The 17,260-nt window shown below is 23.7% G+C and overlaps 1 protein-coding gene and 1 pseudogene across 1 annotated transcript; both read left to right on the plus strand.

Annotated features, from left to right (window-relative positions):
• The first annotated feature begins 62 nt into the window (after positions 1–62).
• LOC145839324 (uncharacterized) lies at positions 63–6,245 on the plus strand (annotated as a pseudogene).
• Positions 6,246–8,807: 2,562 nt separating this feature from the next.
• LOC145839325 (uncharacterized) lies at positions 8,808–16,945 on the plus strand. Its single transcript, XM_082946914.1, has 3 exons — positions 8,808–9,116; positions 14,528–14,625; positions 16,123–16,945. The coding sequence occupies exons 1-3, from the start codon at positions 8,808–8,810 to the stop codon at positions 16,943–16,945; spliced, it is 1,230 nt and encodes a 409-aa protein (XP_082803040.1).
• The last annotated feature ends 315 nt before the right edge of the window (positions 16,946–17,260 follow it).

The raw sequence follows: 17,260 nt of genomic DNA on the forward strand, positions 1-17,260 counted from the left end.
TGTATAACCCTATTGATATATAATTTTGAATAATATAATTTATAATATTTCACTAATTAATAATGCTCCAGTTTGTTTTACTTTTTGATTTGATCGAGCTGTTTAACTATGTAAAAACTCTCTTTTAAAAATATAAAATATAGACTATTAACACTTATATAAATATATAAATTAAATATGAAATCAATTTCGAACGAATAGGTTTTATATAAAGGTAGGGAAATTATTTAATCTGTAATTGTATATACTATAATAAACTTTTATTTAAAATTAAAAAAAAAATTTTTGTGAATTTGCTGATTAAATATAATCATCTGCAACTAGAATATTAGATCTGATTTTAAGGAAAGTAAGTTTAATAAAACATTATATCACTTGTAAAAAAGTTAATTTTTTTTTTACTTTGAAAATTATTTTTTTAAATAATTAGCTTAACAACTTTTGTAAAGTTGATAATCGTGTGTTTTTTAAAAGTAATGAATGTATTTTTATACTAATATTTCGATGCAAAAAGTTTTTTATTTGTTTAATAGCCACTTAAATATTTTAAAACTTACTAGGTCTAAAAATTAATCTCTTTAATTAGATTTTTGGCACAACCAATAAATCAAAACATCTGAGGCAAATCCTTTTATAAGTTTTATTGTAAATAAAAATAGTAATAATGTTGATAAACGTATCAAAATTTGAAAAGTTATTACGTTTTGATATTTAAGATCATCAATAGTTTCTTTAGCAATATTTTATCATTAAAAATAAATGTTTTTCTTTAAATACGTCGAAGTTGTAGAACAACTTGTTAATAGATATTACAAAACTTTTTATATATTGGGTCTAAGTGTTTTTTCCGATAGCAGGTTTAATGGATAGAGTATCATTTTTATGAAATACATCCTAAAAACTAAACTCTAGACTAAAATTGGTTTATAACTAAATAGATAAAAAAAGATTCAGATGTCTTTGAAAAAAACAAAAGTTAGTTTTAATGATTTGAAGAATTTATTTTAAAGTATAATGTTTATCTTTTTCAAAATCGGTCTGATGTTCATTTGATGTCTTTTCAGAGTAAAATTTTCTTACTGATGTTCATTAGTTGTCTTTTCAGAGTAACATTGCGGACTGATGTATATTACTTTTCTTTTCAGAGTAACATTTGTGGACTGATGTTCATTAATTGTCTTTTCTGAGTAACATTTTCGGACTGTTTTTCATTAGTTGTCTGTTACCACGTCCCAATATCCATATTGAGCTAATAATTTTTGAATGACAGTAATGACTTTTCAATATAATTTAACTCTTAAAATGTTTCCAATCTTAGTCAGAATTAAAAAAAACTTTAAACATTAGTTTAAATATGTTATTTACCCAAATTTAAAGTTTATTATTCTTTAGATATTGATAAAACAAAAGCAAAATGAAGGTACTAAATTATATAGAAAATCATAAAAAAACTGTTTGTTTTGCCTTTTAAGATTTCTAAATAGAAATCAATTTAAAACACATTAGCTTACTTTAAAACAAAATACAAAATAAATTTCATAGATGCATAATTTTTAAATAAAGTTTTACAATTGTAACTTAGTGTAAAATTAGCTTCACTTAAAAATTTTTTGTTTTGTAAATTAAACATTATTGTTTTACAACTTTTTTTAATTCATTGTAATAATTTAAAGTTAAGTCATCGTTTTAAAAAATCTCAAATTTTATAGTCTCAGATATTAGTTTCAGTTTGTATATTACGCAATAAAAATATGATTCGAAGTCTTTAATTACTAATCAAGTCTTTTTAATTCTAAAAAGTAGTTTCAAAATTTTTTTTGTTTTTATTTTAGTCAACTTAAAACATTTTACAGTAAGTTATAGAATATTGGATACACTCAACAACTGATTATGATTGAAGTTTATTATTATATGTTCTGGTGTTCGATTAAAAAAATAGCTTTTAGGGAGTTTTAACTTAGAAATTTTCACCTAAGGTTTTGTAATTTTTATACAGACAAAAATACATTAAATAAAAAATATTAATAAAAACATGCGACAGCTTCAGTTGGAAGTAATTATATTTATTTGTTTATGTTTGATGATTTACGGAATCAAACTATTTATTACATATTTAGTATGATCGTTGTTTTGAAATAAATTTTGTTTATGCAAAAAATATTATTATTTATTGATTGTACATCTATTGAATGATTCAAAACCAAGTTGAGGTTTCTTAAACCAGGTTCCGGCGAGATTCGGTAAAGAAACAAATCTGGTACTTTAAAGTTAATTATTTGTTTATACAAAATATCTTTATTAAATTAAATTATTAATTAATATGTAGTCTTTACTTATAAAAAGTTTCACGATCTAAATGTTTTTTGCAATTGCCAATCCACATTCTATACAGCGTTTAAAACCATATGTCTTACAATGTTAATTTTAAAAAAGTTTGTTTCCTAATAAACCAACATATGCTTCTTCAGATTAAACTTTTATGTATAAGTAACAAACGTCACAATTGAAATTCTTAAAATAGTATAAACAAATAATTATCTTTAAAGTACTGGATTTGTTTGTTTAACAAATCTTGCCGGAACCTGGTTTAAGAAACCTTAGTTTGGTTTAGATGCATTCGATTAATGAAATATGCAAAGAAATATTTTTTTAAACGTTGTTTATAATAGGTATTTGCAATTCAAAAGTGTCTGGACCGTGAAACTTTTTTTGAGTAATCACTACACATTAATAATAAGTTTTATTTAATAAACATATCAAAATGTACTCTCAGTATAATTTCTAACTATGTACTGTATATTGTCGTAAATATAAAATGATTGGATATTTAAATTTTATTTTATTAATAGTTAAATGATGAAGTGAATAAGTTTCTACTTTACAAAAAAATTAGACCATACTTTCTTCAAATTACTTGGCCTGCCAAAACTTTTAAAACAAGTCTATCCCACAAAAGACGTATTCTGCTAATTTATTCTAACCTTCTGTAAGTTACTAGTAAACGTCGTATCTTGAATACCACTGTTATAAAGATTGTTTTCAATCGTATCATTTACAAACTTGGACGTAATTTTATTTTGATAATTCCGATATCACCCTAAAGAAAAGCCTGATTGTTTATATATTATAGAAACTGGTTAACTCAAGCTTCTGGCTAACTAAAACAATTTAAACTAAGTTGTAATAATACTAAAAAGTACTGTTTTTGAAATAAATCTAAGTGTACTTGTATAAAGCTATAAAGACTTTTGATAAAACTATAAAAAAGTTATTTTTGACAGCTTTAAAATTGTAACTATGTATTTTCAGATTTTAAATATACTTATGTATAATAATACTAAAAAACTTTAGTTTCATTTAACAGTACTTGCAATATTTTTTAGAACTGTCTATCTGAATAACATAAACAATTCAATTGTATAAGCTGTGTTATATTGAATATCTTTTTAACTACAAACCAGGAACTAAGTTAAATTGTATATAAGTTAAAAAATTTACTAAATGCATGTATTCAAAAAAAAAAACAAACGAGGTTGTGTAATACTGTCATAATTATAAAAAAGTTTTATAGACATAATCATACTATTGTTTTTGATATCTAATACAAACAGTTAAAGTAGATAAATCATCAAACTTTAAAAACAATTAAGTCTACATATTACTTTTTGTGTTTATTATTGTTAAAATAGTAAATATAAATTTATAATAGTTCTGTTCAATTTAAGTAATTAAAACATAACATGAAGCTTTCAAAATTAAAAATACTTACTTTACTCTATTAGTATGTAGAAGCTGTTTTTGATGTAACTTTCCATACTAAATAAAAAAAAAATTATAATCGTTAGTAAAAAAACTACGAGAAATTTTTATACAGTTGTTCTATATTTATAAATTTAATTATTAAAAATGCTTCAAATAATTTTATTTCTTAGGTTAACTATCATCTATAATTATTTATCAATAATAAAAAGAAAATAAAAACATATGGTTTATTAAAAAACTTATTATAGTCATACTTTTTGTGATGTACTTATATATATGTATATATATATATATATATACCAAAATGCTATTTTAAAATGGATAATAAACTTGATAAACATTGTATAATATTTCTTTTACAGTGAATAGCTTTTGTCTAAGAAATTAGTATCTACCAGAGACAGTCTAAATACTAAAAGTTTTGATTGTGATTTTTGTGAAAAAAGCTTTAAATATACATCCAGTTTAACCAGACACAAAAAAGTTCATTCCGTAGAAAACCAATACAAGTGTGATGTTTGTGATAAAAGTTTTACAGCTAAACATAATTTGGATAGTCATAAGAGAATTCATATGGGAGAAAAGCAATACAAATGTAAAAAATGTGACAAAAGATTTATTAACAAAAGTGTATTAAATCGACACATGCTAATATATATTGGTAAAAAAAAATTTCAATGTCAAGTATGTTTGAAATCATTTTATCAGAAGAATAATTTGACAAGACATTAAACAAGTCACACCAAAGAAAAACCTTACAAATGTGACTTGTGTGACATGAATTTTACACAAAAAAGTAGTGTAAAGACACACATGTTAGCTCATACTGAAACGAAAAATTTCCAATGTGAAATTTGTGAGAAGAAATTCGCACTTAAATTTGGTTTAAAACGACACATGTTGACTCATACTAAAGTAAAAGACCATAAATGTGATATTTGCAGGAAGAAGTTTTCAATGAAAGGTAATTTAGTAAGACCGTTTTGGAACTCACTTAGGAGGGAAACCTTACGGATGTGCAGAATGTGGAAAATGGTTTACTGATTGTTCAACTCGTAATATGCATATACGTAATTGTCATAAGGACTTAAGTAAAGAACAACAATCAGAACTGAAATGTAAAATACAAAAAAGTTCTCTTCATGAATACCTTAAGACAATATCTGAGTACAGTTCTAAGTATACTTAATGTTAGATTTTTTTGTATTAGATAAAATGAGATTGAAAAAAATTGATTACTTTTCAAATAATATATAAATTTGTATTACAAAAACATATATGTTTACATTAATCTATAAGGAATACTTTTGTGTATATTTTTGTATGTTAGATGTCTTAATTGTATATTGTAAAAAAAAATTTAGTCTTTAAAAACATCAAATTTTTGTACTTGTTGTTTATTTAATAACTAATCTTGAAAGACCTAAAGATATTAATTATAACTTTTGCAAAACTATATACTTTTTCTTTGATAGTTTAGTTTCTTTAATTTATATTTATCTCGTGAGAAAAAAAATGAATATAAGTAATTTATAGTTACAAATAAAATTAAGTAAAATATTTTAAAAACATTAGTTCGACACTGTTTTAGAGATTGATAAATTTTTTTCAAAGAAAAAGTAGAAATTTGTTTTCATTCTAGGCTTCTTAAAACTTTTAATCGTATATTTGATTTACTGTAACTAATTTTGACCAATTCATGTACTTTAAAGTCAACAGGTAATTTAATTAAGTATATAAAAAACCCTAAAAAAAAACTAGTTTAAATACATTGAAAAATAAGTTAATATTTCAAAAAAAATATTGATTTATAACTATTTTATAATAAAATACACAGTTTTTACCTAGAACTTGTGAAGTTTAAAAACTTAGATTAACATTTTTACAACAAGCATTTGTTTTTATTAAATAGTTTTTATTACTCAAAAATTATAATTAAACAATTAATAAGTTTTTAAATTAAATTAAGTACATCAATCTCTGTTTTTACACACTATTAATAAACAAAAGTTAATTTAAAATTAAAAAGCATTATTTGTGATGTTTGCAAGAAAACTTTCAAAACTAAATCCAAGTTGAAAAATAAATAAAAATCTAAACCAAAAGAATACATAGAGTAGATAAATCGTACAAACGTGATATTTGTGACAGAAGATTTATAATTAAAGGTAGCTTAACAAAACACATGTTGGTGCATAATTATAAAAAACAGTTTAAATGTCATGAATTTTGCTCGAAAATCTAATTCTAAACAATATTAAGTTACTCACACCAAAGATGAACTTTTCAAATGTGATGTTTGTGACAAAATTTTTACTACAAAAGTTAATGTAAAGACACACATGTTAGTTCATACTGGTATAAAGGAACATCAATGTGAAGTTTGTGAGAAAACGTTTACACAAAAATGTACTTTAAAACAATACATGTTGTCTCATACTAAAGTAAAAGAATATGAATGTGGTATTTGCAAGAAGTTATAATACAGTTAAAACTTATATGTAAAAAAATGAAAATAGTGGTTTACTTTTAGTTTAAATAAAGTTTACATTTATATTTTATGTATCTAAAATTACTTATTTGGAAAGAATTAAAAATTATTTGACATTTAGAACAGCTTTAAATGCAAACGTTTTTTAATCAACAGTTACACTAAACCTTTAAGTCGTCAAGAAAATATTCTTTAATTTTTTTCTTTTGCTCTTAGTAAAAAAAAACTGTAATATGTTAATTGACAATTAAGAATAAATAATACGAGTATCTGAGTGTTTCAGTAATAAAATATATACGTTTAAGTTTTACATAATAACCTCTAGAAAGCCTGTTAAGTAACAAAAATTAGTATATTAATATTCTCGTATGATTTGAAAAAAGAGATATTTTATTGCAGTTTTAAATACAAAATAGTTATTGACTATAGTATTGGGGATCTTTAAAACTTTTCAAACAAAATTAAAAGTATAACAACTTTTTGCGAGTTGCCTTTGTAATATTAATCAGCGGATCGTTTAAGTTATTTAGTTGTACTATGAAATAAAGAATGCAAAATTTAAATACTTTTTAGTTAAATAATAAAAACATAAACCATTTTATCGACATTGTAAATTTCTTACATTCCATTGGAGGCTAAAGTTTATAACGAAAGGTTTTATATCAAAAAGACTAAAAACAAAGTACTAATATAGTACACTTTTTTAATGCTATCAAAATATAAGTTAAATAGTTATGATGAAATGTTTTTTTTATTTAAATAAGTTATAATATTATATTTAGTACATTAAACACGTAAGTTTAAAATAAATTTTGAGATGCAGTAAGTCGAGTCATAGCAAATTCAAGATGCAACTTGTAAATTGCGTTTATCAAAATGGTAAGTTTTAGTAAAAGTAATTTTATAAAAGTTTATAGAATATTTAATTATACTTAATATATTTGTATCATAAATGTTTTATTGAGTAAAGGAAACTCAAATTTTCTTGTTTATAAAAACTATAATCTCAAAATGTTTTTTTTTTATACAATTTGTTTTAGATAAATGCGTAAGTTTTTTATATACTTATTGATATTAAATTTTTTTCAAAAGTGGTTCTATAAAAATTCTTTTAAATATGTATGTAGCTAATGAAGAAAAAAATTTGTTCAAAAGTTGTTTTAAACAATACAAATATTATTTTTTTCTTTTTCTAAAATAATACTGTAAATTTGTTACAACACCTTTAGAACATTAGTTGTATTTTAGTTTTTTAAATAAATTTGAAAACTTTGGTTACGTTTTAGTTTTTGAATTACAGATAATAAGTTCTAAATTTAAATATGTTTACATGCTTCTAAGTTTTAGATTAAAGTTTAAACAAAGTTGTACAGTGAGATAGCTAGTTTATAATGAGCTTTGTATTTTTTCTTTTTTTTCAGAAAACTTTGGTTAATTTTTTTATAATTTAAACGCATGATGTACCAACTAGATAGTATTTTAGTTTTAACAAACTGTGACAGCAGATAAGTAAAAAAAAAACATTCATTAATTCTTAAATGTTAAGTAGATACTTGAAATTATAATTTGTACATGTAAGTATACGAAGTTTAATGTCTTAGAGACATTTTCCAAGTCTGCATTAGTATTTATACGAAAGCTCTACCTATACACTATGAGGAATTTTTACTGTATTCATTTAATAAGTTTAATTTTACCAGTAATAACAATTCTGTAAGTATTGAAAATGGATAAAACTTATTTGTATAAGTCAAGCAACAAAAGTTACTAATTTTTACTCAAAAATTAAAAAAAACTTTGCTACACACATTAAAATAAAACGATAAAAATAAATCAAATCATTAAGTTTATATTTGAATTTATAACTTAACTTGGTTACTAAAATACTGTTAAGTTTATTACTTTTTTTAATAAACACGAAAAGTATACTATAACCTTAATATTACAACCCAAGTATCAAAATTGATTTCGAATTTTTAGTAATTTAAACACGAAGATTCTAAAAGTATTACTTGCAACAAAATCTTGTAGCAAAGTCTTACATAAATTTTTAGTTTCTTTTTATGCTTTTAAAATAACTCACTAACGTTTTTTTTCTAAATAATAGTTGATTGCTTAGTTTGTACTTTATAAACAATTTGAGAAGAAAACCCATTTTTTTAATTATCGTTTTAATCAATCTGTTTGATATTTATCACAAAAGTTTTTTTATTAATTTGTTTTAGATATGAAAAGTAGTAAAAGTATTAGTTGTGATATTTGTAAGAAAGCCTTTAAAAGAGAATCTTATTTAAATGTTCACAAAAGAATACATTCAGGAGTAAAACCATACAAGTGTGAAGTTTGTGATAAAAGTTTCATCAGTATAAACAATTTAAATCGACATAAGCAAGTACATAGTCTTATGAAAAAGTTTCAATGTATAGTTTGTTTAAAAGACTTTACGTACAAAAATTGTTTAAAACGACACATGGTTACTCACACAAAAGAAAAGACCTTCAAATGTAATTTGTGTGATGAAAGTCTTACTCAAAAAGCTAGTGTAAAAAAACATATGTTAGTTCATAGCGAAAATAAAAATTTTCAATGCGAAGTTTGTGAAAAGAGGTTTTTACGAAAAGATCATTTGCGACAACACATTTCAACTCATACCAAAGTAAAAGCTCATGAATGTGATATTTGCAAGAAGAAATTTTCACGGAAAGGATGTTTAGTAAGACATTTTAGAATTCACTTAGGAGAAAAACCTTATGGATGTGCAGAATGTGGAAAATGGTTTACTACAAGTTCTGATCGATCTAAGCATATACGTACTCATCATAATGAGTTAAGTAAAGAGCAACAATCAAAACTAAAATGCAAAGTACAAAAAAGTATTGTTTATGACTACCTTAAGTCAATATCTGAGTACAATTCCAAATATCCTTAATATAGTAGGTTTGATTGTTACTTAAAAACGTTGGTTAGGTAACTAAAATGTTTGGTACTTTCTAATTCTAGTGTACCTTGTTGTTAGCGTTTCACTTAAATTACAGTTGAAAAATTTTATGATAACTATTTATTATGGATTTATTTCTTAAAAAAAAAACACTACTGTTTGATTATTGTTTAATGACAAGTTGTATGTATTTAATAATTATTAATAATTTTTTATATAATTTTCAGTATAACACCAATCTACAACGCTCTATTTTGATGACTTAATTTTATAAAATTTAGTGAAAACATTTTCCCTTATAATTTTTTCTTCTTATAATTTGTTTGATAAATTCATCTTATATAGATAATATATTTGGATAGATATAGGGACAATAGTTGTCATATATCATATTAAAAACCTTAATGTATTGCTTTATTTTTATACTTTGTTATTGTGTCTTTATTTTAAATTTTAAATTAAGTTTTAATTAGCTTACAATTTTCTTAAATATTAGAAACCAATTAACATATGTAGAGAGAACTACTACTAAATTGAGTAGTTATCAGTATACTTCTAAAGCTTATAAAAAACCATTTTCTTATTACGTATACGGCCCCTTAAGCAAGTTTTGAATCATTGATACACTAGATATGCCGCGATAATTATGAAGAGCTAAGAAAGTTCTTAAGACAAGTTTACTGGATGTTTAAAATATATTAAAATAAACGAGTGTTATAGATTTTTTTCGAAATGAATATGATTATTGAAGAGTTTTTATAAAATATAAATTAAAATGTTTTGACTTGTCAAGGAATAAATCTTTACTCATCTGACGAAGTATCCTAAAAATTTTGTTTACCCATCATAAAATTTAAGGTCGTCAAGTTATACACTGGTGCACACCAGTGGCGTAGCGTGGTATTTTGGTCAGGGATGCGAAGATTTTATTTCTGAAAATTTGCCCTAAATTAAAACTTTTGAGCCGCAAATTTTTCGTGGTCAATTTTCTCGTAAATTTAAAAAAAATACTAAAAATCTATATCCTACTTCATTCTTCAAGTAATCTTCTTCAAATTTTAGAAAATGTTCCTTACATTAAGAGAAAAAAATTTACTTATGAATTCAGATAATTAAAATAAATATAAATTTTATAAAAAAAAAAAACAAAAAAAAAAGTCTTTTTTTTTCCAAAACAAAAAAATTTACTACAAATATCTAAATTCACAACTAATGTTTTTTTGTTATTGTATAAAGATTAAAATGTTAAAGTTTAAAGAAGATTGCTAGAACAGTGTATTAGGAGATAGGTTTTAAACAAACTAGCCATTTTTGCTGTTTTAGTTTTCCCTTTTTATAGAGAACCTATTATGCGGCCCAACTTTGACTGGTAATACCTCAAAAAATAATTCGAATTTTTTATTTTTCAAAACAACAAAAAACATCTTAAAGCTTAAAAAATCTTTAAAATAAGACCAACTTCTAAAAAACATAGCTTACACCCCCCTATGGCCTTAAACTACTAATAAATAGTCAACTAAGTATAACAACTAGTACCTCAAAACATTTTTCTCTGTGCAATTTCTAAATAATGTTCAATACCTGTTTTATATCAACAAAAAAGTATTGTATTAAACTCAAAATAACTCATTCTTTTAAATCGTTTCAACTTTTAGTATACTATCTTTATCTTTTATATAAAAATATTAGATATTCAGTATTAAAATTGAAAGTTTTATTTTTTTTGTAGAAGAAATCTAAAGAGCTAGTTTATTTTTTAAACTTCTTCATTTTTACTTATATTACAATATAAAACTGTAAAAATAAATCTAACAAATGAAGAAAATCTGAAATATAAAAAAATTAAAAATAAAAATTTCATATCACTTGAACTGCAGTCTTGAGTAATAGCAATATCTGATGTTGGTCTGCAATTTTTTGATTTAAGCTTTTGAATTTCAAAAAATTTTACTATCTAACATATTTTTAGACTTGCAACATTCCATTCAATATCACATCGCATGTTTTTTTAAATAATATACTAAAAATTAATAAAAACAAGTGTTTACTTTTTCTTTAGTATAATAAAACATATGTTACAAAAAAAAAACAAAAAACAATTAACTTTGAAAATATCAGGATTGCCTTGCCACTCTTTGAGTCAAAATAACTGTCCTGAGTTAGTTTTTTATGTCATATGTCATCCATCATAAGTATTTTAAATTCTTTTTAACTTATAGAAACTAGGCTTTATAACAAAGCTTTTAAAACAACTAAATCTACCCTGAGTTAAAATATAAAACATATCTGTCCTTAGCCAGCCTGAGCTTAAAAATACTTAAAACATTCTAAGTTATCCTGATTTTTACTGAGACATACTAAAGTTTTCCAAAACTTCATTAAATCATGAATTATCTTGAGTGTGTGGAAACATTTTACTAAATGTTTTTGATACAAACCAAAATGTTTAAAAGATAATTTTTTAAGGTCAACTTTTTCAATGCTTTTAAAAATTTACAAGAAATATAATTTTCACTTATCTTAAAATCAGTTTTTCTAAGATCTTTAGGGAATAGCATTTTTAAAATACTACAAACAGTTGTTAGAAAGAAACTTTTTTAAATTAACATTTAAAATTTGATTTAAAAACTAAATAAATTTAAGTTTAAATTTAATCTATTAAGTGTTTTAGACTAAAAATTGATTGTAAAAATTTTGATTTACAAGTTGCTATAAATTTATTTATGATGTGACTTTAGAAATTTTAAAATAACTTGCTACAAAAACTGTTTAGTTTTTAAACTTTATGGCTTATAAAATAAAAAAGTTTTATTTGTTTCTTATTTTAATAAAAAAAGAATCCTCTTTTAAAAAAATTTTAAGTTTAGATAATTTCAACAATATTTTTTGTATAGTAAGATTTAAACTGTAATCACAGTATGAAGTGTTTGTTTATTATTTATTTTAATTTATTTTAACTAATTATTTTATTATTTTAATTTTTTTATTATTTTTATTTCAAATTATATTGTTAATATTTTTTATTCTGATTATCAATTTATTTTTATTTTATTAGCAGTTGTTTATTGCTATTTTTACTACAATTTGTTTATTCTTGAGTCATTATTTCTATAAAACAGGTTTAGCTTCATGGTTTGTTAACAAAATATTAGCATTTGTCCTTGTACAAAACTCTGTCATAAGGTTATACTACTGCGCAGCACTAACTAGTTGCGTACTAACTATAAAGTTAATGAAGTTATAAAATGTTTCCTTATGCAGTTTTTCATCAATATCGGTGCGCATTTGCAATTACGCACCGAATCAGTATACTAAGTAATTTCCCTAACTTGACACTAATTGGTATTCGAAATTTCGTTTTACTTTTCAAATACTAGAAAAACATAGTTGAAAAAAGGCAATTTAAGCAGAAAAAATTAATAATAAAGTATAAATATATTGAAATTTTTTTACTTCTTTTTTTTGGGTGGCACGCATGCGCCAGCGTCCCTCCCCACGCTACGCCCCTGGTGCACACTAGGGTTTATCTGTTGACCTTGGGTTTTCGCTTAGTAACATTTTTTGACGTTTTGAAATCACTTGAATAGAAAGAATTAAAAAATTGTACCCTAGGTTTAATCCTATCGGAGCAAAATAGTTTTGAGAATTCTGGTTATATCACGATATCGGTATATTTAAAGAGGGGAAAAAAGACTTTTTCACTATAAACTTATTTTCTCCCACGTTTTTTGAAACAATTATCTGAAACGGTTATGAAATGTTTCTTGCCATATTTAGAAAATTCTGCATAAAAAATTTTAATGTTTTGAAAAACTTAAAAGATATTTATTTTCCATAAATAAAGGAAAAAAAATCAGTTATTTAGTAATTATCAAACTTAGAAAACGTTTTACCACCATATACCTTTTGTAAACTATATATTCTCGACTCATTTATTTAGTTTTTTTATTATGTTATACAACATACCAAAAACTAAGTAAAGCTGCTTTTTAAATGTATATAATTTCTATGTTAAGAGACTTAAAAAGTAAACATAACCATACTTATACTTTACGATGTAAAAGAATTTAATATCTTTTATAATTAACTACATAATTAAACATTTTTTTAAACTACGTTAATTTTTTCAATAACAAAATCTTAGTACTACATAATAATCTAAGTTAATATTTTAATATAATAAGAGCCATATAAGAAGTTTTAGCTACTGAATTGATGTTTAATTTAGTTATGTTTATCTAATTTTTCGTAATCGTTATCAGTTTTAAACATATTTTTAAAGACTTACATTAAACTTATATAAAGTTTTGTTTTGTTTTTACTAAATTCAAATATATACAATATTAAACATGTTACAAACATTCTAAATAAAATAGTTCATGATTGTGACAGTTACAAAATTATATTCAGTTACATAAAATAGATTATAGTTTTTATCTTTGGTTATAATAATAAAAACGAATTTCGTTGAATAAATTTGCTCGAAAAGACTTAACACTACACATAGCTATCTAACTAATGTACAATGTGTAATGTATTAGAAACCTTTTACTCAAAATTGTAGTTTAAATCTTCACATGTGAATACATTTCAAAATGTGAAAGTCATGAAATCTAAATGGTTTATTTTTATTAAACAGTTTCTACAAACTTAGATTTTTAAATGGTCAGAACGAGTTTTAAAAATTTTAAGGTAATAATATATACTTAAGAGATTTACAATGTTTTAAGTATAGTCTAAATACACTTTAAACATGTTACTACTTTAAGCAGTAGTCAGTTTGAAATTAAATATTAACGATAAGAATATTTTTAGACCAACGACCTATATATTTTGGTTTATAATTAACATATATGCTAATATAAATATGTAGCATTTAAGGTTCATTCAAATTATAAATGAATAAGGCACATTTTACTGAATAAATAAAAATGTGATGTTCGCAAGAAAATCTTTAAGTGTAAGTCGCAATTTTTCTTCTTCACAAAAGAGTTTATACGGGAGAAAAGCCATACAAATGTGAAAAATGTGAGAAAAGTTTCACACAAAAAATCAGTCATGTTGGTGCATAGTGGTATAAAAGACTTCTAATGTCATGTTAGAAATAAATATCTTTCTCTAAAAGTTAATTTAAAGAAATACATGCTGGTACATAATGGTACAAAAGATTTTCAATGTGAAGTATGCTTTATATCTTTTTCCCAGAAGGCTAACAAAATATTTAATGAGTCACACAAAGGAAAAAGCTTGTAAATGTGGTTTGTGTGACAAACATGTAAAGACATGTAAAGACACATATCTTATTTCATACTGGAGTTTAAAAAAATTAATGTGAGGTTTGTGAGAAGAAATTTTCTCATAAATTTAATTTGAAACAACATATGCTTATTCATACGGAGAAGAAAAATCATGAGTGTGATATTTGCAAAAAGAAGTTTATTAAAAAAAGTAACTTAATTTAACACTTCAGAGTTATTTTAGGAGAAAAACCTTACGGTTGTGTGGAAAGTTGTAAAACAATTAATCTAATAGAAATTAGCACATACGAGCTTATCAAAATAATCAAACCACCCAATTATTATTAAAAAACCTCCAAGTAAAATTTAAAAAAAGTATTAACAGACTCTCCATAAAAAAATATTTTAAAGCTCTGTACCCAAATAAACTAAATAACTCAAAATTTAAACACATGCTAAAATACTCGGAAACTAAAAAACCTCATACTATAAAGAAAAGAAATCGACCACGAAAAATCGTTTACTTCAAGTATCCTTTCTGCTAAAAAAAATTTAGGTAAAATATTCTTTGAACTCATCGATAAAAATTTAAAAAAAAGTAAATGTAAAATAATGCATTAAACTGAATAGAACTAGAATTTGATTAGTCATTTGGTTGCCAAATTACTAATTTTTGAAGAGAATTAAATGCTGAAAAGTAATCTTAAAACTTTTTGATTCAAGTTATTAGTTTAGAAAGAAAGCAATAATTATTTATGTGAAATTTAAATAAAAACAAAACGAAAATGGTATAAAATTTAATAAACTCTAAAAACAATAACATTCGATTTAAGCAAAAGTTTTTGTTATTTGTACAGTCTTGATCAAGTTGAATCTATCACTAGTAAAAAAATCTTTTTTTTTTGTATTTTTATGAAATTCTACAGTTTTCACTTTTCCTTTAAACTGAATATAATTTTCAGCTAGTTAAAGTTTAGCTATGGATAATTTTGGTCAAAATAAAAGTGAGATGGTTGATAAAAGTATTACGTGTGATGTTTGCAATAAAAATATTAATAGTAAATACTACCTTAAAGTTCATCAGAGGGATCATACATGAAAAAGCTTTACAACTATGATGCATGTGATTTAATTTTTACTACGAAAAGGAGTTAGACATGTCATAGTGGTGAAAAAAAAATTTAATGTTATGTTTGTGGGAAATACTTTAGACAATAAATAATATTTTCAATAAAAATGTGTCTGGTAAAAAGTATACTTTTTAGTATGTTAATATAACTTTTCCAGTAATTTTATTTGCTAAACTTTTCATAGTTAATAACCGTTTGTAAACAAACTACGAGAAATTATTGTGCAACTTTATTATATTTACAAATTTAATCATCAAGCATTTCTGAAACTAATACAATTTTATAGGTAAATAATCATCATAAAGTATTTAAGAACAATATGAAAAGAATAAAATATGGGTGTAAGAGCTTAATATACATAGTTAATTTTGTGTAGCATACATTACTATCATAAGCTATTTTAAAATGGATAAAAAACTTGATGAACACTATACTATTTTTTATTTTTTACTAATTTTTCACATAAAATAGCGTTTGTCTAAAAAGTTAAACTATGGATAAATATGGACCTACCAGAGATAGTCTAAATGATAAAAGTATTGATTGTGATGTTTGTAATAAAAGCTTTAAATATAGATCAAGTTTAATCAGACACAAAAGAGTACATTCAGGAGAAATACCATACAAGTGTGATGCTTGTAATAAAAGCTTTAAATATAGATCAAGTTTAATTAGACACAAAAGAGCTCATACAGGAGAAAAACCATTCAAGTGTGAAGTTTGTGATAAAAGTTTTACAACTAAACATATATTGGTTGTTCACAAAAGAGCTCATACAGGAGAAAAAATATTCAAATGTGATTTTTGTGACAAGAATTTTGCTGGAAAAGGAGTTTTAAGAACGCACATGCTAGTACATAGTGGTAAGAAAGAATTCCAATGTTTTGTTTGTTTAAAAGAATTTGCACGTAAAGATGTATTAAAACGACACATGTTAACTCATACTAAAGATAAACTTTACGAATGCAATGTATGTGATAAATCTTTTACTCTAAAGCATCACGTTAAGACACATATGTTAGTTCACACTGGAATAAAAGAACATCAATGTGAAGTTTGTCGAAGGAATTTTTCTCAGAAGTGTAGTTTAAATCGTCATATGTTGACTCATACCAAAGTAAAACCTCATGAATGTGATATTTGTAAAAAGAACTTTGTTCACAAAGCTCAATTAGTCGCACATTTCAGAATTCACTTAGGAGAGAAGCCTTATGGTTGTGCAGAATGCGGAAAATGGTTTACTCAAGCTTCTATTCGAAATAGGCATATATTTGCTTGTCATAAAGAATTACGTAAAGATCAACAATCAGAACTGAAATGTAAAGTACAAAGGACCACTGTTCATGACTACCTTAACACAATAGCTGAATACAATTCTAAGTATTGAAATCGAGTCGAAACAATTATAGAACTCTATTGATATATAATTTTAAATAATTTAATTTATAATGTTACACTAATTTATAATGCTCTAGTTTATTTTACTTGTTGAATCCATGGATGTGTTTAACTATGTAAAAACTCTCTTTTACAACTATAATATACACGGTTAACAATGTTAAATAAACATGTTTGTGCCGAGAACTACCTGGATAATAGGTTCGAAATTCTATCCCGAGCTAGAAACACCTACCATCTTTCAGTTCTAGAATCTCTATTTATTAGATCTCGCGAGCCAAAAATTTGCAAACAAAGAGATTTT

The sequence above is a fragment of the Thalia democratica genome, chromosome 6, assembly GCF_965202585.1.
Source record: "Thalia democratica chromosome 6, ktThaDemo2.hap1.1, whole genome shotgun sequence".
In the NCBI taxonomy this organism is placed as follows: Eukaryota; Metazoa; Chordata; class Thaliacea; order Salpida; family Salpidae; genus Thalia; species Thalia democratica.